The following is a 27,758-nucleotide window of genomic DNA, read 5'->3' as shown; positions in this document are numbered from 1 at the left end:
AATTCAGGCGGACACTTAAAAGTCCGGTCAGGACATCAGGACAGGTAACTTCTCTTTCCCTGTATCCAGCAACTCCATCCACACCCAAATACCTTATCTTCAGGCTCAAATTCATTGAAGCAAACCACAATCACAAAATGCAGGTACACCAAACACCTAGTTTCTGCAAGGCAAGTAGTTTATTTGAGAAGGAGCTTAAGTTCACATGTACTTTCCAATGTAATACAAGTATTTTTGTTAACATTAATAAATACTAGTACGCATGCACTTTGCTGTTTTCTCAGACCTGGGTCTTCTAGCTCTCAGCTATGATTTCACCTGTATTCTTATTCTATTATTCCACTTTTCCACTGTTATAATTCTATTAAGTGTTATAACCACACTGTGACAACTTCCCCTAATTGTAGCCCAAATTCTAAGGAAGTAAAAAATTTTAACCAATTATGTTTACAGAGAATGAAATGTATTTTTTAAATTGTATCAGTTACAACAGCTAACTTGAAACTTTATTAAATTTTTATAGGATAGCCTTAATAAGGTTGAAAAAAGTCTAAATATTTTTGAGTATTTTTTAATATATTTTAGGTATTAGTCATGACAACTGTCTGAGGCCTAAATACATAAGTTCAGTCATTCTTATTCAAATCTGCTGATTCACATAAGCATTTGTTGGACTGCACTTACATTTACTTTACCACTTTCTTCCATTAAAAAAACCCACAGATTTGCTAATGTACTCTAGCTCACATTGTATGCCAATATCTTTGTTGCAGAGTTTTCTCCCCAAATTCTCATTGCCTATGCTTTCTGTAAAAATAAAGCAGTTAGGAATATTAAAAAAACATTATAAAGCCATCTAATTTGACACTGTTCCTTCAATAACCCAGCAGTGGCAGAACAGACTAGATTTGCCTTCTGTAGATTACTTCCTAAAATTGAAAATAGCTCAAGCACCAACCAACACAGCAGCAACAGATGCTTTCTTGTCATCAAAACACTACACCTCCCTCCCACTTTTTGCTATATTTTTACAAAGTTATTGAAATGTTACTATCATAGTGTAACACTCTAAAATATCATACTAAAAATATGATATGTTATTATCAAACTTGTGTGGTAACAACCCACTTTCTGACCATACAGTTAATTTCCAAGGAACTACAGAGACATCCTTCTTATGAAATACCACTATAATTTAATTTCTCATATCAAGAGAAAAACAAAAGCATGTAAGTAAATTACATTAAATTAAAATAAATATTAGAAATGTTATCAATTATATGTTTGCCAAGTGCAGTCCAAAGGGCCTTGTCTACTCTTTAAATCAAAAAGAGACTGTTTTCATTTTCAGATTCATAGAATCTGATGTAAATTTTGGATTAGGACACTTAACATGGGAAAGACAACAGAAATATAAATGGGAAAAGGGATGGAAACAGAGACACAAAACTAAAACAGAACAAAAAAGGGAAGACGTAAGGAATTAGTTATTACTTCCAGCACCACAACCCCACAACAGTAGCTCTCAATAACGAACTGCTGATAAAGCAGCAGCAGAAGTGGCAAGATGCAAACAACTGTGGAAACGCAGGAGCTATGAAGTGAGACTCTCTATGGAGGGTAAGGTTAGGCTGCCTGTCATGCTCTTTTTCCAGCCTAGTGGAGTCTTCACAAACAATGCAGTCTTGTCCTTCAGCAGGGTATGAATCTGTGCTACTAAACTAGTGTATCAGTTAAAAATTACGCAATCACTCTTAACATTTAGTGAGGTTCAAAAGTGTACTAAGCCTTTCACATGTCAGATGTTTTATCATCAACATTAATTCCTTGTTTGTGTTACTTCTGATAAGCAGGGGCTGTTCATTACTAAGGGACTATGTCAGAATTTCTCAAATCCGTCCAGTTACTTCAGAAGTTTTCTCATTACATTTAGGGTAGATCCCCTGTACCCTGTCCCAAAATGGTTCCAGTGGTTTATGTAATTAAAGAGCTGATACAATTTGTTACGTTTCTCAAATCCTGGAGCTTTGGGTATTTTACTGTGATAGGCAGAGAAAAAACAGCTGCTAAACCCACCAAACATTCCAGCAATGGCCAGTTCAAATTCTGAATGGCCGTAGAAGGAAGCAGGGTCAAAGATAATTGGCCCAGAGTCGTCCTCAGCCACATTTCCTGCCCACAGGTCCCCATGCAGGAGAGCAGGAACAATTTCTACATCACAGAACATTTCAGGAATCTTTAGCTGAAAAAGCATGAACAAACACATAGTAATTAAAGAGTTTTGAAGAAAATATTAAATAAAACAAAGTTCTGTAGCATATAAGAGACTTAGCTGGTCAAATACTGCCTGTTTTCAGTCCTCATGGAGTGCTTTTGAAGTTGATGGCTACAAGCATAAACCTGAACTGTAGCCAGTAATAAATGTTCTTGATTGTTCTGGACATTTAATTCATTTAAATCATTTAATTCACAGTCTAGTATCAGCATCTAGTATTAATCCATTATTTCTAGGCAAGGGTAGTATTGGCTGTCACAAGAAATATAAAAAAATTTCATTTAAATTAAAAGGTTTCAGTGGCAAAAAGGGCAGCATTAAACATCGCTCCCAATTAATCAGAATTAAGGAACAAACTGTGATGTAGAGCTTGCAGAGGAATACATTCCTGGCTCTTTCCTGAGTGCTGCACTGAGCGTGGCCTGAACCACAGTCTCAGCTGTGAGCCTGGACACAGCTTTAAAAACAAAATCTGCCTGGGCAGCAGAATCTTACCCACTTTGTAACACCAAGTTCTTAGATAGGATTTACCATCTTATTATTATTAGCTGTATTCTAAAAAATACATGTCAGTGCTGAATTGCAGGTTTATTTCACTATCTGTTAAAAAACTGAAAGAGCAACATGAATTCTATTCAGCTGACAATGTTGTTGGACCAGCTGTGAAGCTAGTCGAGTTACTGCAGTTCATTAAAAGCTATGCAAATCTCTTATAAAACACCTTTAAAATTCCACTGATACATATTTTCTAACATTCTAAAAAACAGATTTAAGACATGGTTCATACTTTTAGCTGCGACCAAAGTTCTCTGGCTTCTCTGTCTCCATAATCTTTTTCAATCAAATCCAATTGAGCTTGGAGTCGGTGACGAATAAAGAAGGAAGGCCAATCACTCTGCCATTCATTCACCTAGAAAATATGATACAGAGGTATGTAATAAACAATTTTAACATATGCATAGTCAGTATTAATAATACATAGATATCAAGTTAAAATGTTCAATGCTGACACAATAGCCTAGACAATGTTAGTATGACCTATGCATGATGTTATTGACATTTCATTGATCGTTCTTTTTGGGAGCGATGCTCTCTTCCATCCTTAGGTGGGGCTGTCTTTAGCATGAGATATAAGTTGAGGTTCTGGCTATTTTAATTCATTCAAATTTTCTTGATGCATTTTAGAGGGAAACTTTCTGGTGAGATCATTTCAGTTGTTCCATATTATATTCCAAAATCTTTCTGGAAATGCAAAAGTATTTGTTCATTTTTATTGGGTAATGCATTTCTAATTTGGTGAAAAGTTGTTCTTAGCAAAGAGTTTGAGATATTGAAAGTTCATTCAGTTAAACAGTAGAATGAAATTCTACTGTGTGCAGAGCCAGCAAATGACTGATTAATCTCTGAGAGCCCTTTCCAGTGTCTTATGTGATGTGTTACATGATGAGGTGCTCTAAAAGCAATGGATTTTGCCACTTGAGATACATATAGTAGGGGTTTTGAAAAAACAAAACCTTAACATGGTATGTGAAGGGATACTTATTCTATTAAATATCACCAAGCTAAAGAACCACCACATAATTTCAAATTCTTATTCAGTCCACAGCATCTGCTTGCTACATGCATTGTCAGAAGCCGCACACATTGAATAGCCATCATGTTCTGTTGGGTCAGAATGAAGCAGTGAAAGCAAAACTCTGATCATAAAGCCAAAGGCCAATGAAACAAGTTGTTGTATAAGGAGTTTATAGAACCACACGAGTACATGTTAGCTTTCACAGGCACTGAACATACCTGTGGTATGTAACCACAGCAAGTGGCTGTATGGAATCCAAACTTATCCACATACTGAGACTCAGAGTGACCTGCTCCTTTACCTAAGAAACAAAATAAATATTGGGAGTTTTGAGATTCTTACATAGTACAGTTTGCAAACACAGAACTAAACTTCAGAGAACAGGCATACAAAATAATTTTAAGCAGTAAGTTACACTTATTTCATGGTTACAACCCTCTCTAGAGATAGAAAGAAAACTCTTAAACGTGAAGATACTGAATGGAAATGGAGGCACAATTAGTCACAGTTAGTGACTTTTCTTTGAATAAATGAGTTACACATTCAGGAACAGAGTCCAGATACCAGATTTGCAATCAACTGTTCGATATTGAACATGTTGTCATTAAACATGGCTTATTTTTGGTTCATAGACTGTTTGTGACCTGCCACTAATTTGGCCATCACTCAAAAATAATGGATTATAATATGTCCACCACTAAGAGTCAAACCCAGTCCATCCCTGATGTCATGGGAGAGACACAGATACAGACTGGTTGTTCATATTTTAATACTAACAACTCTAAAAGAATAAGTATTTGTAGAGCTTCCTTTTTATTTTCTCCCCATTTACACCTTAATCCACTTTCCAAAGAATGATGGCAGGTGCCTCCACTGGAGTCAACAGAAACTGGATCATGACCTTACACTGCTGAATTACAGTTGTCTTCAAGGAGCAGCAATTGTATATTTGGCTACATATTTGAGTTCAAAAATGTAATCCCCAACATCTTTAAAGGGGAATTTAATAATGTGTTTCCTAACTGGGACCACATTCTGTAATAAGTTAATTGTCTAAACCAACAGTAAACAAAAAAAGAGGATGTCTGTAAGGTTAAGAACATTTTAAGAGATTGACGGTACATGAAGCTGAAAGGTTTAACTGACACTGAAAAAGACAACTAGCCCAAATTTTCAGTGTGACTCATGAAATGTTGAAAGCTCTAACTATCAAGCAGTAGCATTATTTCTTACTCAATGTCAGTATCCACATAATTTCATGCAATAAAGTATACACAGAATTAAGAATTAAAACCAAATTAATTTAATTTTGTTAAGGTTAAAATGTTATGTTTGAAAATTATAATAGTAATTATAGCTCCTGGGTATGTAATGTACATTTGAAAAGTGTGGCATAGGGACAGGAGAGACATCTCATGAAAACAGTGTCCCAGTATTGACTTTAATTATCATTAAAATTATAATGCAATACTGTACAACAGCCAAATTAATTATTTCCTTTTTGGTTTAGTACATGATATCAATACTCTACCAATTGTGTTTCCCTCCTTTCTCAATTTCTCTCCAAGTTTCCGGTTATAAAGATGAAGATCTGCTATTTGCTCTCCAAGCTTTGAAGAATATCTGTAGGATCAAAAAACAGAAATGAAACTGAAACAAGGCAAGTGAACAAAATATTACAGGGAAAAAAAATCCCAATTAGATACAACCAAGTATACTTTTGGAAAATACAGAACCTTAATCAACTTCCAAAGTACATAACAGGGAGCAAATGAATAGACAACAACTCTGAAGAAATGGGTTGTAACAGATAATAAAATTAACACAAGTCAATGCTCTTGCAAGAAAGGTAAACAGAACACAAGGTTGTATGAAAAGGAGCAGCGAGTGCAGGAGGATCAAGTAATCCTCCTTATCAGCTCCATATCAATAAGCAGAGAATAGAACATGGTATCTACTTTTGGGCTTCACACTTTGAGATCAACTGAACAGCAGTAAGAATGGTAAGTCTAAAAAGAAGCCATAGGCAAGGACTGAGTTGAAGCTGCTTAATGCAGAAGACAGACAACTAAAAATAGTTAAAATATTGCACAGATACCTGAACAGGAGCTGCAAGAATGGAAACTAACTTCTTCTCCATGCCCAGAATAGGTAGAAAATAATGGGTTTAAAATTGCAACCAGGAGGACTGAAGTTAGACATTAGAAAATCTTTCCTAGGAACAGTGGGCTGGATTGGAATGGACTGTTTGGAGAGGCTGTGGAATTGCCATTATTTTCCCAATAAAAATAGATAGGTTGGACAAACAACTGCCAGAAGAGACCCAGGCATTACTATGTTCCCATAGAGGCCCAGAATGAAGCAGTTAACTCCTGAAAGTCTATGATTACTGAAGCCTGCGTGCAAGTTGGTTGATGGATGAAATGGAACTTCATGTTATCTATCCATTTAGTTCTTCCTCACCCTAGTGCCTTTGACCTTGTTGACTGACTTCAATCATACTTGAAGATTATACTTAGAGAAGCAGAGGTTTCAAAGACATGGGAGGCCTATACATTTAAAGAAAACTGACAGGCTGGAAAAAGAAACCCAAATGAAAAATCTCATGAGGGAAAGGTGGGCTAAACTCAGCCATTATCACACTGACTTTAGTAGCATCTCAGCACATGTGGACCAGCATACAAAGCTCTAGGCTAGCAGTAGTATGCCATTTCTATTGCAGGTAGAGGGTCAGGGAAGAGCAAAATATGAGGAAGAAGTGTATACATACACAAATATATAGATACATTGGATTTTTTTAATGTACACAAACATAGATCTTGACAGACGTAAGCTCTATCTCTGAGAGAATAGAAAGGTTCCTCTCAGGAAGTTTTCTGACTAAGATACAAGAAAATATGCCCCAAAACATAGTAAAAACAGATGTACAGACTTACTTGTTGAGGTGCTTCATCTTTAGGTACTCCATGACAAACATTGCTCCTCCTCCAGGTAGGTCAATTACTTTAATAGGCTGAGGCACTCGCACAATACTGGTTTTCTGAATAGCTTCCAAACTTGCCATTTCCCCTTCAAACATTTTTCTAGCCTGTCAAGGAATAAGAATATCTTTGGGCTAAACTATGGATGTCTGCAACAAGTACTTTGGAAAAAACAGCCTTGTTTACAAAGTTACAAGGAGTTAATTCATCTTGATAAAAGAATGTAGCTGCAGCAAGGTTTCAGTCCACACAGGGAGACTTGAGTGCCTTAATTCTAACTTCTTTTTTTTCCCAAATTCATTCCAGGGTAGTAGGATACGTCACATTTCACCATGATTTCCAGCTGCTTATGGAGATACCAAACTACTCAGACGTAACAGTATCTCTGAGGATAACACCCGAGATGACCTCCTTCAAAACCACAGACGACCACTCTAAATGCAGTAAAAGACTGAATCCTTAAACTGGTTAACCTTTCCATGCAGGTCAATGGCCACCAGATGGAGACGACCGAACAAGTATTAGGCCTATACTCTGCATTTCTGAAGTAAAAATGCTGTTTTTCACAGCAGTTTTAGGACGGTTTTGATACCAACAAAGCAAATTTCTGATGCACTGTGGTGTTACAAAAAGCAATCGAGTATTCATTTAGTAATGGAAAAGTCAAGAGCTTGGCCTGAAAAATTGTAAGAATCTTCCTTCTAGAAATACAAAAAGCAATGGGGAAGTCTGAAACCTCTGTAGCTTTAAAAATAATATATGAGTTTTAGCACTGGCTCCCTGTTTCCTCCCTCCCACTATCCTATCCTCCCAGCTGAAACATGGAAAGGAATGCAGTGAATGCAAATTCAGCTTTAGGCTTTTCCAAACTCTAAGCACTATAATAATAACTCTGTACTTAGCCTCCTTTTTACACATTGCAATGCCAATTCCTGTTGTTGAGAGTTATCACATTGCATTCCACCTCATTTTGCATTAACCAAACCTGCTGCATTAATACTTGATATAATAGACTACAGCTTTTAAAAGAAAACTGAAAGGAAAACTAGAACAATTAAAAGTCAGCCTGAAAATGCAGAACTCTAAATTATTAACAATCAGGTCCTTTTAAAATAAAAAGCTCTCTACATGCAATAACATTAGTAGTTAAATATCTGCTAGCATTAACCTGAGGTTTGTGGTTGATTTTAACAAATATTCGTCCACTGTCTGTTTCATAAGCTTGGCTTTGGCTAATGTATCCTCCTCCGGAGCCTCCAAAAGCCTTCAGAACAGAAGTTTTCAATTCTGTTTTCAGGATTTTTTCCATGGTAATTTCCAGGCTGCTGCAGCTGCTTTCTGCTAAATCCACTGCAAAACAAGATTAAAGGTTTGGGTCCTTCTTTCACTGTCACTCTGCTATGAGGTAGAAAGGGCCACCCACCAAACAAAAAAAAAGACAAATAGCAGCCAAAAAAAAAGAAACAAATCCAGAGAAAATATTTCAAAATGCTTTGTTTCCCATGGGCTTTTATAGCTATACATGAAAAATAAAAATCTTTCAAAATATTTGCTAGAATAAAATTGAGAGGTGTGTCCTGGGTCCTCTCTCAACTGAGCTGAGAGCTGCTGGTATTTGTAGTTTGGACCCGTTTTTCTTTTCTAAGCTCTGTGATCGCATTGTGGAAGTCATTCTTAAACCAACCCACTAGAGGGAGTCTAAATGCAACGGTACAAACTGCGCACATGCGTTGTGGTTATTTAAGACGGGAAACCCAAAGTTGCAGTCCTTAAGGATGTAACTAAATCATGCTGCTGACTGTAAGTCAGCCACCTGAAATACGTGGAAAGGTTGGTGGGCTCTTTCTCTGCTTGTAGTTGCTTTGTGTGGACTGGAGTTCTGTTGTCATCACTGAGATCTTTAGAACGTTTTCCCTTCCTGGGACATAATTAGATTTCTTTAAGAGACAATCAAAAGATTTTTATTGCCTCAAAGTGCCCTCAAGTCAGTGAGATAGTAACGTGCTCAGGGCTGGACATTATCAAGTGAAAATCCATAGTAAAAGCATCAAGCTGGTAATAAAGACATTTGGGATACTGTTCCTATATGCTTCTCCAGATTTAACATGACCTTTAGGATATCACTTCACCTTTTTATCTCCTTTCACAATCTGTAACATACAGAAAGATCCCTTGGGTACTGCTAAATTTAATCACTTCATACTTGCAAAGTGCACTGACACCCTCAGGTATAGAGTCTTAAAACTTTAAAACATGTTATCATAACCCAAACCCTACAATATTTAATGATGTCTGTATAGAGATATTTGGTATATTGTATTGTATAAAGATATTGGTACATTGTATTTTGGTATATTATATATTTGGTTAGGTGGCTATGGCCGACTCCCAGCACGGAAAAGGCTGCGGCTCTTGTACTCACTTGGAGCAGCGATGCTCACCATCTCCCCAGGGAATTTCTAGATGCTGTTGCACTGTGCTTTCATGCAGTTATCTCTCTTTTCACTACTCTTTGTTTGCATCGATTCATCTAAGCTATTTGGTTTTGACAGAGAAAAGAATGATTGCTGGACAAATATTGGCTTCGTTTAGGTAGGTTCTTCAGTACACACACAAGTGGTTCCAGTCCTACATGTAGTGAAAAATGTTGGTATAGTACAAGTAATTTCTCAAACAAGTAATTTCTCAGAACATTGCTCCTTATGGTACACAGAGTAGCTGGAACACAGCAGACCTCAACGGGACAGATTGGCTAAGGAGGAATTTTTCTAACAACCAGATTTATCTGAGCAGGACATTGCTCACAGAGTAAGAGCACAAGCTGGAAAAGTGCAGCTCATGACCTGGAATCAGAAACAGGGATTCAAATGCAGAAGAGTATTCAAGAACAGCAAGAAGCCACATTTGAGGTTACGTATCTTGGGTGGACATTTGCATTGCATGTCTAAAGTGACTGCTTTGCCAATCCTTCTACAAAGTCCAGCTGTAGTATTTTATCACCATCACATCACTGATACACTAACTGTAAAACAGATTATTCACAAAATAGAGCTACAAAAGTAATGTTGCGGAGAGGTAGAGGAGTCAGCACTTATTGTAGGAGTCTTAAGGAGTTTATCCATACACTCTCATGGAGCATTTGTGCCTGGAAAATGAGCCAGGGCTGCTAAAGCAAACAACTATGCCCAGACCAAATAAAGCTTAAAGCATAAGTGCTCAGCATGTACGTTAAATCACAGTAAACCAGTGCACATGCACTCAAAGCAACTTTATTATGGCTGTAGATCTTGGACAGTGTGAGGCAGTTACTTAATATGACTCATATGAAGGATTTATAGACAGTGAAAATGCCAAGCAATTTGAATTTCAGGATGGATGAAGCCCTGAAGAGTATCCTACTATTAGAACAATGGCCTCCAATCATACCCTAGGTTGTAATGGAGCACCTGGAGAAAGGAATAAGGTTTTTCGGCAACAAAATAAATGACAATGAGCGGGGACCCTTATTTCTGCATAGTGAAAGATACCCTAATTCATTTTTCTATCTACCTGTTAAGGAAAAAAAAAAAAAAAAAAAAAAGCCCCAAACCCACAACAAACAAGGCGAATGGATGTTCATACACAATATTACTACTGAACCCCAAATTTTTGCAGTCTAGTAATGCCATGGACTTCTCTCCTACAATTTCCAGTGAAGACGTTAATAGTTACTGACTGTAACACTTCTTTCAGCATTCTGTCTTTTTATTTTACTTTTGGTTAAACCAGAAACAGGACTGTGTTAATCCAAATATGTTGCATTACTTACGCAGTAGCCAAGCGATAGGAAAGCCTTCTGTTTGCTTCCACGCTGGGTCGATATTGAACCAGTAACGCACAGGTGAAAGGCCTGGTTTCCCAACAGTTTTGTTCACATCGTTTCCAGTCAAGCAACTTCGAATAATATAATTTCAAACACTGGAAGTCAAACAACTCAAAAGCGCCCCAGCTGGGCTCGAAGGAACAGAGTGCTTGAAGATACCCGGTCGCTGAACCCTCCGAGCAGGAGCCTTCAGCACCACGGCCAGATCCCCGCGGAACGGGCACCCCCCGCCCCCGCGGATGACACGGGGCTGCCTGCGGGGGTGGCCTTGGGGGCTCCTGTCCGAGACCTGTCCTCGGGGTGACGCTTGGAGTGGAGCTGCGAACCGTAACGGTTTGGAACTGCTTTGTAACGGGCTGCAGCACTGTATACAATATCAATCTTGGGGAGATTCCAGTGAATTCTTCAAGGACTTCATAGAAAAATGTGTTGAAAAGCAATCAAATATTACTTTACAAAGAAAAATAATAAAGCTATTGTGATTCTGCCGTGGCTGTTACCAGAAATACATTTTCCCCTTAAACCTTTTGTCACAATCAGTGCCTACAGGACAAGCTAATTATATACCACTTCCCACCTGCTTTTACTTCTGCTAGAACAGCCCAGAACCAGTTAAAATCACCAGATCTATTTTGGAACAGCAGTGAAGATGAAAAACTGGAAGAAAACCAGTACTAGAGTGTAACACTGATATCTGCAGGCAGGTTGTGCGGATGGCAGCAGTCCGTGAGAATGAAAACAAAACAAAACAATCACACTGAAATGTAGTGTACATAGGAACTATAAGCAATTCAGCAAAAATACAGGTTCTTGCAGAAAGATTCACACAATTAGGACAGTCAAGCCCAGAGAGATTGTGCAGCCTCCATCCTTGGAGGGTTTCAAGACCAGACAAAGACCTGAGTAACCTGGCCTGTCCTCACAGCTCATCCTGCTTTAAGTGACCTCCTGAGGTCTGTCCCAACTGGAATTTTCCTATGATCCTAACCTCTGAGTCCAGATTTCCAAGCCTCCCTTCCCCTAACTCCTCTCCAAGGCAGAAGCTGATGTTATTAAAATTACACATAATTAGTGCATTGGGATATGATTAATTCCCTAAGAAATTAATTTCAAAATTTAGTTTAAATTAAGAAAAAAGATACAGAGAGATCCGGTTTTCAAAGTATTACAAATAAATGCCATGAGATGGTTTAGTCTACATATGCCACACGTACTGCGATCCATCTTGAGAAAAGACTTAGAAACATCATGAGAGGATATTACAATTTTTTATAATATATAAACGCATGTACACTGTGTATTTAAGAAAAATTCAGTGGTTCTTCTACCCTTTTTCCTTGTCCAAACTGGAATGGAAAGTCAGAAACATTATGATACAGAACCAGAAAATACAGAACGAGAGCATGGGTACAAGCAAATACACTCACCAGATTTAGAATGTGCCAAGGAGGAGCCAAGAGGGAGGAATATATGAGAAGGAAAAGCAGGACACATTAGCTTTTGCACCATGAGAGAAAAAGATAAAGAATCACAAAGGCACGCCTAGAACACTTAATGCAACAAAACAGTCCAAGAGGAGAATTCTAAGAGCAGTGCAGAACGACACAATACATAAGAAAAAAAAAATTACCTTATAGAACTGCAGCAATTTCTTCTTAAGAGTCCTTCAGCAGCCTGCCTTCAGAAGATTTCCTCCCCTTCTCCATCCCCTGATTCAACTGCTGTCTATAAGAACTCAGGACCAAAGGATCCGGGGTACAGTAAGCTTGCTGTTACATTCCATTTGTATTCCTCTCTACACCTCTCCCATTTTTAATTGTAGCACAAAATAGCTTTGAAAAAGTGAGCATAATATTGCTTAAATTAAAACTCTAACTACAATTGTTTCTATTTATGTAACTTGCATACAACACAATTTTCCTTCAATCACAAAAATACTTTGATTTAGTTCTATTAGGAAGAGATGATCTTTGAAGGTTTACCATTTATCACTCAAGTCTATGACTGACAGAAAATCCACCTTCATATCACTTTTCACCTTCTAATGATAAGAAATATTTAGGTGTTTTAGTTGATGTTGATTTGTTGAAAATTTGTAAACAGAATGACCTTGTTAAATAACTTCTAACTTGATTATGAAAGCATATGGAAATAAACAGTGATCTAACCAGACTGACTGCTGGCTAAAATTCCACAGCATTTCTTCAATCAGCTGCCCTAAGCAGTGCTAAGTTTGGGTGAACGGGATAAGGATATGGGCACGGACATAACATTTCATCAACAACATCCAAACAGCTGGGACAATACATAAAGTTTGAAGGCACAGATACAACCTCAAATGATACTGTAACCAAGCAACATGTAAATTTTGTTCAGTGCCACACTGCTCCAGATTAAAATCCATGACCACGTTCCCATCAACACCCTTGATGATTGTAATTGTCTAACAAAGTAGGGACAGGTTAGAGCAAGTAGTTCCCCAAGAATGAACACAAGCTGTAAGGTTTTAATTCAGAAAACAGAGACAACAATAATCAACTGGGAAACTTTTTATTTAAGCAACAAGATAAAAGTAAAAGCTATTCTACCAAGCAAGGCTTTAAAACTTTTTGTAGCAAAAGTTAAACAGCCAGTGAGAAGAGTAGTAGAATTAAGGAGAGAAAGTCATATCAAGTGATAGCCTTCTCTAAACTTGCTTCCAATTTGTATAAATAACTGCAAAACCAGTAACTAAAAAACCCTCAGTAATCTGCCAATATCCAACAACAACAAAAAATTTTAATTAATTAAAGTCATTCCCACACACTCAAAACGCATGTTAGGAATCATGCATCTCTCTCACCTACCTGGTACACCTGCACTGAAATGTGCACCAGCCTACATCAAAAAGAGTACAATTTTAGTATTACCATCTTGCAGGTACAAGAAATAGCTAGTCTGTAAAGCTGTCCTTAAAAAACGTCCAAAAGTAGTGTAGAGCTGCTGTTCTGTGAGTTACATTTTAACTTCCTTTGGTTTCATGACTCTTATCCCAAGAGCTACAAAGTGCACTTAGTGGGGACCGAAGAAAAAAGCTTATGGCACCTGTAGTCTGAACTACAAAATAATTATGTGAAGCCTGTACCATGACCAGATGGCATTATCCTGTGAGCAATGGCAACAGCCAAAATGTACATCTTCTGTTTGTATTAGTGAGAGTACAACTTCACAGGCTGCACACGTGTAAAGTGTCTTCTCTGAAACGATCATTAAGAATGCAGGCTATTGGACAAAAGCATAATCCAAAAAAGAAGAGAGAGCTAGTTCTGGTGAAAACAAAATTGCTGTAGATAAGAGCCCACTGACTGGCAAGCACAGAACAGCCTACAAGAATGCCATGAGGTGCCAAAATGCACATGCCAGAAAAAATTATAAGCATTTTCACACAGCTTTGTAACAGAACAGGAAGCAGTCTCCATCCAATAGAATCACATTAGCATAACGAATAGCAAGTCCAAATCATTTTTCACAGTTCCCATTATATAATTTTCTTGTTGACTTTCAAAATACTTTGTTAACATTGTTCTCATGCACATAACTGGACATGAAGAGCTGAAAGAGTCTGAGCAATCTAGCATAAAGGCGGGGGGAACAGCAAAAAACAATGAGCAACTTTTTTAGCCATCTCCTCAGCAACTGAGAAAATCAATTCTCCATTTCACAAACACTTCTCTAATGTTTTCCATTCGGGTGCAAATGCAAATCCTGGTATTTCTCTACTCTGAAGCACAATTGGTCCCTAAGAGAGAACTTCTTCCAAATCATTTACACTTGAGTGCTTGATTTGTATTACCTTGCCTAGTCTCAAGCATACAATGCTTTCTTGACACCGACAGATCTTTTGTGCAATAAACTCCTTCCTTAGATATTTCCCTCATAAAGTTATTCCCAACTATCCTAAAAAGGGAAGACTATGTTACACTTGGTATTCAGCAGGACTCACTGATTCTAGGTCTTTAGCTGTGCAACAAGGTCAAGGGACTAGTAGGGTTTTTTTAACATTACTACTCCTGTAGTTGCACCGCCAAGTATGGCGTTTTCCAAGCAACACAGGAAGTATTCTGCTCAAGCGGCAAGTCACTTTATAAGGTTTCTCATAATATTTAGAGAAGACCCTCTGTACCCTGTACCAAAATGGTTCCAATGGTTCATGTAGTGAAAAAGCTGATAAAGCTTTAGGCGTTTCTCAAACCCTGCAGCTTTGGGAATTTTACTGTGATAAGCAGAGTAAAAAGAACTGCTGAAGCCACCAAACATTCCAGCTATTGCAAGCTCATACTCTGAATGGCCATAGAAAGAAGCTGGATCGAAGATAATTGGACCAGAATCATCTTCAGCTACATTTCCTCCCCAGAGATCTCCATGCAGGAGAGCAGGAACAATTTCTACGTCACAGAACAAACTGGGTATCTTCAGCTGCAGGAGGAAAAAAGCAAGACACGTAAGTACTACATTTTAAGGTGAATGATTGTCGAGTTTTATCTGCATACCTGCAGAGCATGAATTGAAGCTTCTTAAAAGTCAGTTAAGAAAAAAACATAACCTGAAACAGCATAGGACCTAGTCAACAGAGATGCGGAGAAAAAACAAGAGAATTTCTATTTTTCATAAAAGCCAGGAGCTGAAGAATAGTCACTTAAATGTCTTTTAGCAAGAAAATATAAAATTTAAAACTGTATTCGGTGCTGCAATGGTGACCAGCTTTAATAACAACAACCACCCCCTTCATCATTAGAAGGCTCAGGGGTCTCTCACCAACCTCAAACAGATTTCTACAAAGCAATACCCAAATAGCTAATACTGTGGTCACTTAATCAGCTGCAAACCTTAAATGAACAGATGATGTGCAGAACAGTATTGCTTATAGACATTTCTCATCACAAACATGTTACAGGGAACGAGAAATGTGAACTCAATCTAGTATTTCCCAAGCAGTAAGGCAAAGTGCTATTTGGCACACATCCACTTTGGAATATTAGCATAGGGTGATGTGGCAAAAGCCATTATGCCTTAGAATAAAGGTCATTTTAATCCATAAGAGCTGCAGTCTCTTACCAACAGAACCTGGAGCATACCAACAAGCAGGAATTTTGTTTTATGAAAAGAAAATCTGAACAACCGAGAGAATTTCTCCTACCTGAAGCTGTGCCCAAAGTTCTCTTGCTTCCCTGTCTCCTGAATTCGCTTCGATCATGTCCATCTGGGGCTGGATTCTTTGCCTGGCAAAGAAAGTCACCCAGTCGTTCTGCCAGTCATTCACCTGAAGGAACAGGACAGCCGAAGTTAGTTCTACACCACACAAAAGACAGATTTTCTTCTTTTTCAAATAAAGTTTTGGAGGATTATACAGCCTTTGTGCTATACCCTCCAGGACAGTAAATGCTACCATTTAATAGACTGTTATCTTAAAACATTAAATTAGGGAAATAAATTATTTGCTTTAAGTGATAAAAAACAAGAAATTGAAGAGCTATGAATGTCCAATGCAGCTGGAAGTGCTGTCCAAAGCACTACTTTCCTTAGCAGGCTGAACAATGTTTTTTCTTTTTTATGACTCTACAGAAATAAATTAATTTGCATTATAATAATTTTGGCCCTTGTGTCACTGAAGGGAAAATAAGATAAACTTAAAATTCTATCAGTCTGATGAAGTACAACCTACCTGTGGAAGATAGCCACAGCAGGTAACTGTATGAAAGCCAAATTGATCCACAAACTGGACTTCCATTTGCCCTTGACCTTTACCTTTCAAACCAAAGACAAAAATCCAATACTAATGACAAGATTCTAAGTATCTACAATGCAAATGGACCTTAAAAACTATGCAAGGGTACAATCCTTCTTCTACTGAGAATTAAAAAAAATTGCACCTTAATACTCTTTTTGTTAAAATTGTTGTTGCTGTTGCGTTTTAAGTTTAAGGCTTGATGTACAGCAGCTATATTATAATCTTCATAATCACATCCTGAGCTAGTGTATCTTCTCTGATACCATGTCCTTGCAGAAACTGTGGTTCGGGATCCCAACGGTCCCAAATTGAGTAAACATTTTGCTTAGAGGTCCAAATACAGCCAATAAAAGCAAAAAGACGACCCCCTGCCTGGATGTTTCATCCAAATCTATTTTTGTAACATCTTTAGTGGAAGAAGATTAACTTATCCTGAAATAAAAAAAGCTATTTCAACTATTTTGTAGATTATTATTAACTAGGTTAAATTTGCGAACAGCTGTGTACTGTACCAACTGTGCTCTCTTCTTTCTTCAGCTTCTCTCCAAGTTGCTGGTTATGAAGGTGGAGATCAGCCAGTTGTGTTCCAAGCTTTGCTGAATGTCTAAGAAATAAAAGTATTTTTAGCAACACTGACACACGAATGAATCCAGTTCTTGATATTCCAGGAATTAATTGAAAAGATTTATCAAGCATGTAAAAGAAGTTCTGCATCTCTAACAAAGTACATTTTCAAAATATTCTGGTTATAAACACCTCCTCTTCCTAGAAAGATTACATACTAACATAGAACAAAATGTACTTACACTGTTGTTTCTGACAACACTATTAAAAGTGAAAGTGAGCAGCAATCATAAATTTAATTACAATGAGAAACTATCAATTCTAATTTCTGTGTGATGTCACTTCTATATGAACTTTCAGTAAGATATCTGTAAAGAAAGCATGCATAACATGCTATGCTTTTTTTTGGGGCGTGGGGGTGTGGGAATAGAGCCAGACAGGACTCATCCTCTTCTTTCTATCTCTGTCTCTCTGTCTTTGGCTTCTCCTCTCTAAAAGGCCTAGAAGATGGAAGAGTCAGGTGAGCCTTATTTATTTATCTATTTTTTGATAAAAGCTTATCCTCTACACAGTTCAGGAAACTCTTGTAGTAATTGCAAACAACTGTCACAGCCAGTTGCCTCCCATGTTAAGAAAGGTATGTTTCTTTTCTGTCTTTGACCTCTCACTTCTCTCCCTGTTCTCGAGGCACTGTAATTTAAGGCAGTTATTTCTTCATTTTGTTCTTGTTAACACAGATTGTATCCCCTGAAATTTGTATGCCAAAGGTTGCGTTTGCACACTTTTCATCTCAATTAGTCCAAATACAACAGGATTTCTGCTCTTTCTCTTGGAGCTCACTAAACCATCAGCTTCATGATTTAGAAATTCCGTGGATGAGCAGGATGAGTGATAAGACTTTAAGCTGGCGGCAGAATTTCTGAGACTGGGATGAAAAATTGGTCATGACAACCTCCCTAACGGAACCAGACAGAAGTACTCATCATATTTTAATTTACTTAAGTGTTTGCCACAGAGGAGGGCCAAAAGTTTGAAACTATCAGAATCAAGGTGACTGTTGTAAAAATACTGAAATCAGGAAACTGAAATCAGGATGCATTCATCTGGGGAAGGGCCTCTGCATAATCATGACAGCCAATATTAAACATTGGTTCTTACACCAAAGGCAAGGACACAAAACAGGTGATCAAGTAGGTAATTTTCCTGACTGTAAAAAGGAACCTTACTGTAAAAATCACTAATTACTTACAAAAAACCAAACAAACCCAAAACTAAAGAAAAAACATGCTCACTTCTTGATGTATGACCTATTTGCTAGGTGAAGCATTCTTAAGTATTTTGTATAGTTCTCAGCTGTATAACTTCCCAAACGTATCTTGACTTGCTTTATAAAAAAAAAAAAAGTTTCACTTCTGAAAACAAGTGATTTAATTGTCATAATAGTCAAAATTTCTGGCTAAAGGAAGCAAAGATAATACTGTGTTTCACCTGTTTAAGCCTCTCATTTCCAAATGTTCCATCACAAACAGAGTAGTGCCCCCAGGCAGGTCTATAACTTTGATGGGTTTAGGCACTTTTATTGTCTGAGTTTTCAAAAGGGCTTCCAAACTTGCCATTTCTCCCTCAAACATTCTTCTAGCCTGTCAAATATCAAAGAAAACCATTAGTCTCAATGGTCACCAGTCCCAGGTAAACAAAGCTCTTCCACAAAACTGTGTTAAATAAAAAGCTTGGAGCAAGTAGTTACTGCACATACAAGATACAAATAGATCCGCACCACCAGACTTGACAATAATTTTACAAATACAGAAATTTCACTTCATAGATGAACTCCGTAGAAGTGACTTAGGTTCTAGCATTCTCTGTAACAATTGAAGGAGTGCATATATCTAAAATGTAAGTAATATTTTATTAATGGATTATACAGCAAATGTTTCGAAAGCTATGGCAATACACATCATCAGCTGAAAGACTAGAAGAATGGTGCTGACATTCATAGTCTTCATGCCTTTCCTGACACAGACTGCTTAGTCTTCAAAATAGTCTCATTTGCAGTCACAGAATGATTTTCCCTGACCTATTTCTTTTGCCTCATGGGAAAAAGAAAAAAGAAAATCAATAATAGCAGCCCAACGTCCCCTACTGCACTTGCATACAGAAGCCCTTAGAAACCAAGCCGCTACCAACTGCATTTGCTTTGAAGACATTCTGAATTCAGGACCTATTTCTACAACTGTTATCATACCAAGTAAAATCTATTCTCTTGAGTTCCTCCACTGACATCAGTGACACTAGTCACATGAAGAAATGCTACTCTAGAAGAGTTAGGCAGACATTGCAGAAAAAGGTACATGGGAAATCTACGGTATCTGCTAAAAGCAAAAGCAAGGAAATATGAGTAAAACAGAAACAGAATACTAGCCCTTTAGTACTGATACATGAAACACAGTGACAGGACAATTTGCAGTAGACATTGTCCAAAAATTCCAAAGCCTACAAGAGATCAAGAATGAAGAACTGCTTAAATACTGAGCCATGAGTTAGCTTTGTTCAGAGGAAATCAGTAAATACTGTATCTCTGTCTAAAGCATGATATTAGGTTAAAGTCAGCTGTTAACTTTAATAGAGTAAAAAAAAACCCACAGTGTTTTCTAAAGAACTTTGTTTTTCTAAAGAAACTGCTGATATATACCCACTGCTGCACATGCAGCACAGCTTTATAACACAGTTTGGCAAAGTTTGCCTTAATCAGCACTCAGAATCCACACAAAGGCAAAAGCATAGAAAATTAAATGATTACTGAATAGAAAAATCTATCCAGATCTTTTTTTCCAAGCCCTATCTTGTAGCTAGCTGGATTGTATACCTAAAAACACAATTAACAAAAGCCTAAGTGGAAGGGCTATATTGCTATCAATTCATACTATATTCAGTCTAACGTAAAGCAGGATAACCCTTCCATATTTTCATGTTACCACCTCAATGCATTCATCTAGCTCCCTGATATGATCAGAAAGCGCAGACAAATTTGGAACATAGTTGCATACATGCTTTCAAAAACATTTGTTTGCTATGAAAGGCAAATACAAGTTCTGACTTTTGTTCTTTCCAGAGAAGCTATTAATTTGATAGACACAAGTGTAGGGTTCTTTTAATGTAAATTCCACCTAATCTTTGTTTTTGCAAATAAGGATGCCATACGGGTATGCTGCATTATACTTATCTCTATCAAATGTAGATATCCACTTTCTACAGCAGCTGGTACCAGGTATTGAAAGGACAAAGTCTTGAACAATAATTGTGGAAAAATAAAATTTATTGAGAAAAGCTCCTTCTTATGTGCAGGGAATTACCAGTTTTGTTACAACAAAGAAAGATGCATACCCTCAGTAGATAATTTTATACCTTCTAGGTTGCTACAGACACTCTCACAGTATATGCAGCCACAGTGACACCACCGTTACTCAGCCGTAACTGATAACAGCATGCCACTGTACTGCATGCCCTAGACAAGCAATACCGGTACTGCAACAGCATCCCACCAGAAATGCTGCTTCCCATCCCAGTGCCCCCACCGCGGCCTCCCCATCGCCGGGCACCCCGCCACAAACCAGGCCCCAGCCCCACAGCAGCCGCCGCGCCGGCCAGACCCTCACAGGGCAGAAGCTACCAAACGACGCAGCCCTCCATGCCTGGAGGCAGGCCGCCTCCCTGATACCAGCAGCCGACATTTTACTGCCCGAGGCCGGCCGGCAAACCTCCCTCCATCTAGAAGAGGCCGGGACGGGCTGAGACCAGCCCACCTCAGCGCGCCCGCCCTCACAGCTGCCTCCCCTCCCCACCCCGCCCCGCGGGTCCGCCGCACGCAGCCCACCCTCAGACCCCTGTCCCCCCACACCTCCGCCTTGGAGTTGCTCTTCACGTACACCCGGCCGCGGTCCGTGTCGTAGCTCTGGCCCTGGCTGATGCAGCCGCCCCCCGAGTGCCCCGTCGGCCGCAGCACCGCGGTGCCCAGCGCCCGCCTCAACGCGTCCTCCATGCTGCCTGCTGGGGCCAGCGCGGCACTGCGCCTGCGCGGCACCGCCACCGCCCGCGGGCGGGCGGGGCTGCCAAAATGGCGGCCGTGGCTGGGGAGGATGGCTTAGCAAGTGGCTTGGGAGAGGGACTGGCCGCGGGTGAGGGTTTCGTCGTAGCCTGGGAGAGACCCAGAAGAAGTCGCTTCTTCCTAGCTGGGGGAGGGAGAAGCGTAAAATTGCTTCTCAGAGACGGGTGGGGAGGAGCGGGGTGCTGGGTTGCTGCGGCCTGGCCTCAGGGCCGCGAAGGGGCTTCCCTTGCGCCTTGCCTCCGGCTGCTCGACCCGGGCAGCCGCACCCGGGAGAGGCCCTCGGCCCGGTGGGGTTGGGCAGGATGCTAAACAATGCCAGCCAGAATCCCAGCACTCCTGGAACATGTTTTGTCCTGCAGAGAGCCTGTGAATATGCTTCTGTTTGATCTCATTTCCCTTGGGTGTGTGGTGAATTCTTTCCTACTACAGATGCAGAGGATGCACACGTCAAGGAAAAGATGTTGCAGTAGGACAATATATATAACAAAGGCAATGGGTAGTAATTTTTAAATATTTGGATTTAATGTGTTTTCTGGGCATTATAAAGGTACATGCTCAAATTCACTCTGTTCAACAATAACAAAACCAGTTTGCTATTACTGGACATGGGCCAGGGTAGGCCTGAAGTATAACTTTTACTTACTTAGCAAGTAACATTTAAAATATAAGTTTATAAGTGTAAGAAGCTGGAAGAGTTCCTACTGATCTTTTATTTGTCTCTTTCTTAGTGCAAGATTGTGCACTTTCATTTTCTACTATTTCCTTAAACATCTGTGGTCTCGCTGGTTACAACCACCAATTCATCTTGCGTTATTCCTGACTACCTCCTTATTCACTATCCTGATTTTCCTTGCTTGGGGCTTTTAAGAGCATTACTGTACTGCCTGAACGATTTAGACACCTAGGGATATACATCTGTTTCTGTATAGTAGTTTATGCAAATAGTAATTAAGATTAATTTAGAGTTATTGATGTATACTTTCAAATTTTAAACTGGATTTTGCTTTAGAAATTTTCTTTTTGGGGTTTAGTGCAGGAGGATTACAGTCTTCTAATAGTTCCTGGGGAGCAGCAAAATAGCAAGTGGTGAAAGGAGTGAAGTTCTTTATTTCCAGGTCTGTGTACCTTTCCTTTTCAGGAGTTGCTATACAGCTTTCATTTTTTTTTTTTTTTAAATCTGAACTTTTGTTTCTGTAGAAGCTGATATTTTGAATTTGGCAGGATTTCTGGATCTACAGCAGTCCCAGCAGACTTACCATAAATATTTTTGTTAGGCTTCTGTGTTTCTGGCTATTTCTACAGAACCTGGACACATCATCAGTGAGCTGTGTTTGCACCAAATCAGTGAGTTTTTTTAGAAGCACACTTACATTATAAGTCTAAAAAATCCTAAACTGACACATGATAGCTGCAGCTTGGGCTTTTAGCCACTGCAGATATGTCACGAGCATGCTAAATCTTGCTTGCAGAAGGTTGGTTGGATGGTTTGTGTTATCTTGCCTTTTTGTGTAGCAGAGCAAGGGTTTCACTTAACAGTGTTGGCTGCAGAGGGCGTTATAATTTGTGGATGTGACAGCGATGGCGGAAGAACCTGTGGCTTATTGAGAACCACCAGAGTACGGAAACACAAATGAGAATATGGGGTTTTTTATGCTGGAATCTGTTTTCTGCCACATATTGGCTTTCCTGACTCTGTGTAAAATTAACCTTAAACCCATGTTGCCAGGGTTGGATTCAGATGTCTGCAATGGTTCATGAAGAATGATAGAGATTATGCTGAGGGAGACTTAAATTCTCCATTTGGAGTTTAGGAATCAGCAGGAGGTGCCATGGAAAATAATGCTACGAGTTTTCTTTGAACCTTCTTATTCAAAGAGCAAAGGAGTAATGTCCATTCTGAGATCAAGGAGACTTGCTTTTTCATTTTGTAGTTTTTAAAAAACTATGAGATTAGGAAGAATTCAACCCCTCCCATTTTTATTAAATGACACTTCTGCAAGTCTTGGAAAATTCCTGTTGTGTCTGATTTTTATTTTTTATTTCTTCTTTTGACAAAGCAGCTTGAAACCAATCAGAATTTGTTAAACAGATTTAATGGAGTTAAAGTAGAATGAAATGTGTGGTTCAGTCTACAAATACTAAGTCATAGTAGAATATTTGTCAGTAAAGAAGTTTTTTGTGCTGCACTAAAGAACAGCATAGTGAATGTTGTAGGAGTAGAGAGCAATTGCCCTTAATTCCCTAGAATTTAATTGGATTGTATTTCTTTCTGATTGCATCCGATCAGATAGGATGTAACAGAAGTTTGGCCAGAATTGTAATGTCAAGTTCATTAATTACATGGTGGACATAAGCTGAAGGAGGAACTGTCATCTTGCTTTCCAAAGAGCGGTTAAGTGTTCTGGAAGAAACTCGGCAAGACCCACAAGACACTGCATTCCAGAAGACGCTACAGAGCATCTGGTTGCAGGAGGTATGAGCTCCCCACTCCTGCAGACATTGGAGCTCAGTGAGAGCCAGGATGTGGGAGCCGCTTCTTCACGGATACCCTTTTCAGTGCAAGCTCCAAGCCCGCCCTAAGCCTGCTGCGTGCCATCTTTGGCCTCTGTGCCGTGGGTTACTGCTCCCTATTTGAAATAAACTATCGAGTCAGACCCTGAATGTACTTACAGAGGACTACAAAAAAAAAGCTTAGCCATATACTGAAGTTGTTCATGCAGCGCAGGTCTTGCCTGCTGTGTGAAGGCAGTGTATACCACAAAAGGCCATGTGGCAGTGTGGGTTGACTTTGTGATAATCCTTTCTTCCCAGCCTCCACTCTGTCCCCCCATGTATTATTTATTCCTATTTGAGTATTTTAAAAAGCTTGCAGTATGCTATGGGAACCACCCCCTTTCCTCTGCCCTCTTGGGGTTCACCAGCAATATTTATCTTGTTCTGATGCATGCTGGCTTGCCTGCAAGATCCACAGTGGTTAACTTTCTGTTTAAAATAGTGTTTCTTTCTGTGGAGAAGGCAACTGGCACGCTGGGCTGCAAATTATTTGGTGAGTCATCAGTTAATATACACATCCTGAATAAAAGAGCACTGCAGCTGCTAATTTCTGTTTACTGCTTGACAGTATGTACAAGAAGAGAAAAGGTAATTGGTATGTGTAGCCTTTTATTGGTTGGTTTATATATATAAATGGAAAATATGCATTAGGGCTTTTCAGGCTTCAGGCGTCTATTTGTGTGAACGTATGAGAAGTGTGCTGTGGGCTCTTTGTCTTTTTTCCTCTCCCACATCCATGGATAGGCTGAGGGGTGGATCAGGAAGGATGTAGGACTTTCCATTACAGAAAGAGATGATTTATATGACACTCCTCAAGATTTGGTGCTAGTGCTTGTTTTTCTCTCTCTGTCCTTAAACATAATTTGCCCTAAAGAGAGAGAAAAAGGTTTTTTAAAAATTCCTTGGGTCAGCTGTATGAGCAGATAAATGGAAATGGAATGAGTAGTTCTGTTATCAGAATAACAGACTGAGATTAACCTTAGGAGCAGAATTTGGCTATTGTTCTGATTATGCAGAGACACTGGAATCAGAGTCATTGATGTGTGTGTTCATTTGCAGAGTTAATGCCTTCATGGATTAGTTTCTGTAGTGATTTCAGGGGCATGATTTGGGGCAGAATTTAAATGAAAGTGTGACCAAAGCCTGAGGACTTTTTCTTGCTTGTTGCAGAAACAGAAATGGAACTTTTTTCCAGAGTTTACTGGTTTTGCTTTATCTTTTTCTCTTTTTGATGCAGACTGTGCCAAATTGCCAGTGGGTTTTATTACTCACAAATTTCTGTCCATCAACAAGAAGTTCAGGGAGAATGTTTGGGTTTTGGGATCATTTTAGTAATAATGAGAAAGAAATTGTGCTCTTTTTTACCCTCACAAAGTGGGGGGGTTTCCATAAATATAGCTGTTTGAGAGTCTTTTTTTTAGCCTGATCAAGAGCAAATTACTATTGTTTGCAGTTCTGACTTCTGTTTAGCCTAGTTCTGTATGGCACAGTAAAAGAGCAATATACATGTCATTATTTCTCATTATTTCTCCTTTCAGCTGCCCCTAACCAGGTTATCTTAATGCTTGAAAGTGGGTTAGCAAATGCATTTTTTTTTTATATTATTCAGACAGGTGATGGGTTAAAGATTTGTGGGCGTATTCTAGCTCATTAGTTCCTGTATAAAGTATAACCATGAGCTGCCCTCAAAATAAACCTGGGCTTGGCACAGATTTATGTTCTAAACATGATTACACATAAATGTCAGGTAAGTGGAAATAGGAAGGTGGAAACATTCCAGAATTCTGCTATTTATGGCATCAAAACAGACATTTGAAAAGCATTAGTTCTTCATTTTGACCAACTGAAAAACTCTTCATATTTTTAAATTTAAAACTACAGGCAAATGACCTTTAACTGCTGAGTTCATTGTTATGAAAATGCTTGGGTTTTTTCTCCACTCCTTTTCCCTTAGTGAACTTTGGGAAAAATCAAACACAGTATCAGCAAAGCAAGATATGATGATTAGTGTATACTTCAGCATTTTTCTTAGGGCATCTCAAAGTACTCCACTGAAATTTGTGGTTAAAAGCCCATGACGCTCCTTTGTAATAGATGCAGCAAATAGCTTTGATAGATCTGGAAACCTGAGGCAGAAAGAGTTCGAGTAAACTGGCCAAGTTCATAAAGGAAGTCCGTGTTAGAACTGGGATTAGAACACTAGTTTCCTGATGTCCAGGGCTGTACTCCAGCTGTCTAGAAGTTGCTTCCACAGGAAAAGTACAAATGACTACTACAACTGCATTTAGCCTATCTCAAATTAAAAACTGAAATAGAACCTCTGACAGATGATGCATCTGGAAGAAAAGCACGTCTCTATCTTTCTATCTGTAGACCTTCAACAGTAAAACACCGGAGCCTGTGAAACTGTAGTTCATTGCTGCAAATTTATTATCCCACCTCCAACAGGACTTTGATTCCATAAAGTGATGACTGGATTATAAAGAGGTGCAATTATTGGATGTGTGAGTATGCTGGGGGAAAATTGCCTGTCTGACACTGGGAATGTTGTGCTTTGTTGTCCACGGGTGAATGCTACAGGACACTTTGTACTGTTTGCACCAGATTAAAATTGCTAAGGAATGATACAACGATATCCACAAGTTCCCATCTTTTTTTGCAGTCCTGAAAGCAGCATGTTAAGACTTTAAGAGCCCAGTAAATTGACATTGCATCATACCCAGACAAATAGACTTTATTAGTCAAGGACTTCTTTGTTTTTCTTTTGAAAGTAGAAATACAAAGTATAGACATACTTCTTTCAATTTAGGGCTTATGTTTGGCTGCAGATAATGCAAAGTCCTATGTGTATGGTGTACTTATTTCCTCTGAATTAGATGTGCTTGGGGCTAAGTGTGTGTGGGGGGTCCAGTAAAACAAGAACATAAAGACCTTACATGAAGTTGTAATTTTTATGTGGAGTGATACTTTGTGCATACAGCTCTATTTTTGATGTTTGTTTCTGTCTTTGTACAAATGTATTTATATACCAGTTTGACTCTACTAAATCTTCTCTTCATATTTGGGAATTACTCAGGGTTAACAAAATTTTCTTAAAGAATTTTATTTAAATTATATTTTCTGTCCAATAGCTACAAGCAAATAACAAGATCATAAAGGGCCTAGTGTAGAGCTTAGGCAGTAAACATGCATTGGGCTAAGGTTTAAGAAATTAGATCTTCCTGTAAGTGTTCAGTCGTTTGCAGTTTTTCTCACGGGCCCAACACCTGGGGGTAGGAGCAATTCACCTTGTTTTAGAAACCTGCTAAATTTATTTTAATGGCACACGAAGAGTGAGCATTTGCTCCAGAGATTACCCCTTTCCCTCAGCTCCCTACATACTTCATTTTAGTATATGTTTTGCAGTACTGATAAAGGTAGGCATTTGGTTTTCAGTGCTTGTATCATCAGGCTGGATTACAGGACCAGGAGGACATCTCAGGCTTGCTGACATCTCAGCCAACTCTCACCCCCTTTCTGTACAAATACACGCTAATATTTGAATGCGGATACCCAGAAGGCGAAGGCAGCCATCACTGGTGTGGATATGATGAAGAAAGAACGCGTCTCTTCTGGCTGTGAATATCCTAAAAGCCAGACCAAGATGTGCAGAGTGAGTGACTTCCGAGACCCCCAGCGGCGGCTGATTCCTGCCTTCTGCAGCACGGTTGCGGGTTCCCTGCCTAGGGCGGGTGCTGGTGCAAAGTCCAGAAATGTACCGGTTCCAGAAGCTGCTGTTACTTCGCAGGCCTCCACCACCCTACCTGAGTCCCAGGGCCGTGTGCCTGCCTGCATACGCTGTAGTTACTGCAGGCCCGGGAGACGAGCCCGCAGTCGTGGCTCCAGCGTCCCGTCCCGGTCGCTGCCGGAGGGGCGGGGCTTGAACCCGCGGCCTCCCTGCTCCGCTCCCGGCACACCGCTCCCTCCAGTGGGGAGGTGCGACTAAGCGCGATTGATGGGGGAAAGAACCAATGGCCGCCTTAGAGCCCCCTAGCAACTGAGCCGCTGTGTGCCGCTGGGATCCCGAGGAAGGGGG

At 39.3% G+C, this 27,758-nt stretch overlaps 2 protein-coding genes and 1 long non-coding RNA gene across 6 annotated transcripts; 1 reads left to right on the top strand and 2 right to left on the bottom strand.

Annotated features, from left to right (window-relative positions):
* Positions 1–157: 157 nt before the first annotated feature.
* On the bottom strand, positions 158–13,088 carry FN3K (fructosamine 3 kinase). Of its 4 annotated transcripts, none has more exons than XM_074888784.1 (8): positions 10,641–13,088; positions 9,255–9,460; positions 8,001–8,182; positions 6,788–6,939; positions 5,383–5,474; positions 4,070–4,152; positions 3,063–3,185; positions 158–2,242 (listed from the first exon to the last, which is right to left on the bottom strand). In XM_074888784.1, exons 2-8 carry the CDS (start codon positions 9,274–9,276, stop codon positions 1,904–1,906), a joined length of 993 nt encoding a protein of 330 aa, XP_074744885.1. In that variant the 5' UTR covers positions 9,277–9,460; positions 10,641–13,088; the 3' UTR covers positions 158–1,903. The 4 variants fall into 4 exon arrangements, with proteins under 4 accessions (XP_074744885.1, XP_074744886.1, XP_074744887.1 ...); XM_074888785.1 differs by having other exon boundaries at positions 9,255–11,106; positions 12,122–13,088; XM_074888786.1 differs by having other exon boundaries at positions 9,255–11,106; positions 12,325–13,088.
* Positions 13,089–13,228: 140 nt separating this feature from the next.
* On the bottom strand, positions 13,229–21,108 carry LOC141951936 (ketosamine-3-kinase-like). Its single transcript, XM_074888788.1, has 6 exons — positions 20,924–21,108; positions 18,514–18,665; positions 16,974–17,065; positions 16,396–16,478; positions 15,871–15,993; positions 13,229–15,149 (listed from the first exon to the last, which is right to left on the bottom strand). The coding sequence occupies exons 1-6, from the start codon at positions 21,062–21,064 to the stop codon at positions 14,811–14,813; spliced, it is 930 nt and encodes a 309-aa protein (XP_074744889.1). The 5' UTR covers positions 21,065–21,108; the 3' UTR covers positions 13,229–14,810.
* A 173-nt stretch (positions 21,109–21,281) lies between these two features.
* Positions 21,282–24,329, top strand: LOC141952231 (uncharacterized). The gene is made up of 2 exons (XR_012631585.1): positions 21,282–22,474; positions 23,418–24,329. It is a non-coding gene; the product is annotated as an uncharacterized LOC141952231 (long non-coding RNA).
* Positions 24,330–27,758: the final 3,429 nt, after the last annotated feature.

The sequence above is a fragment of the Strix uralensis genome, chromosome 19, assembly GCF_047716275.1.
Source record: "Strix uralensis isolate ZFMK-TIS-50842 chromosome 19, bStrUra1, whole genome shotgun sequence".
NCBI classification, from domain to species: domain Eukaryota; kingdom Metazoa; phylum Chordata; class Aves; order Strigiformes; family Strigidae; genus Strix; species Strix uralensis.
This window is presented reverse-complemented; position numbering and strand designations above follow the sequence as displayed.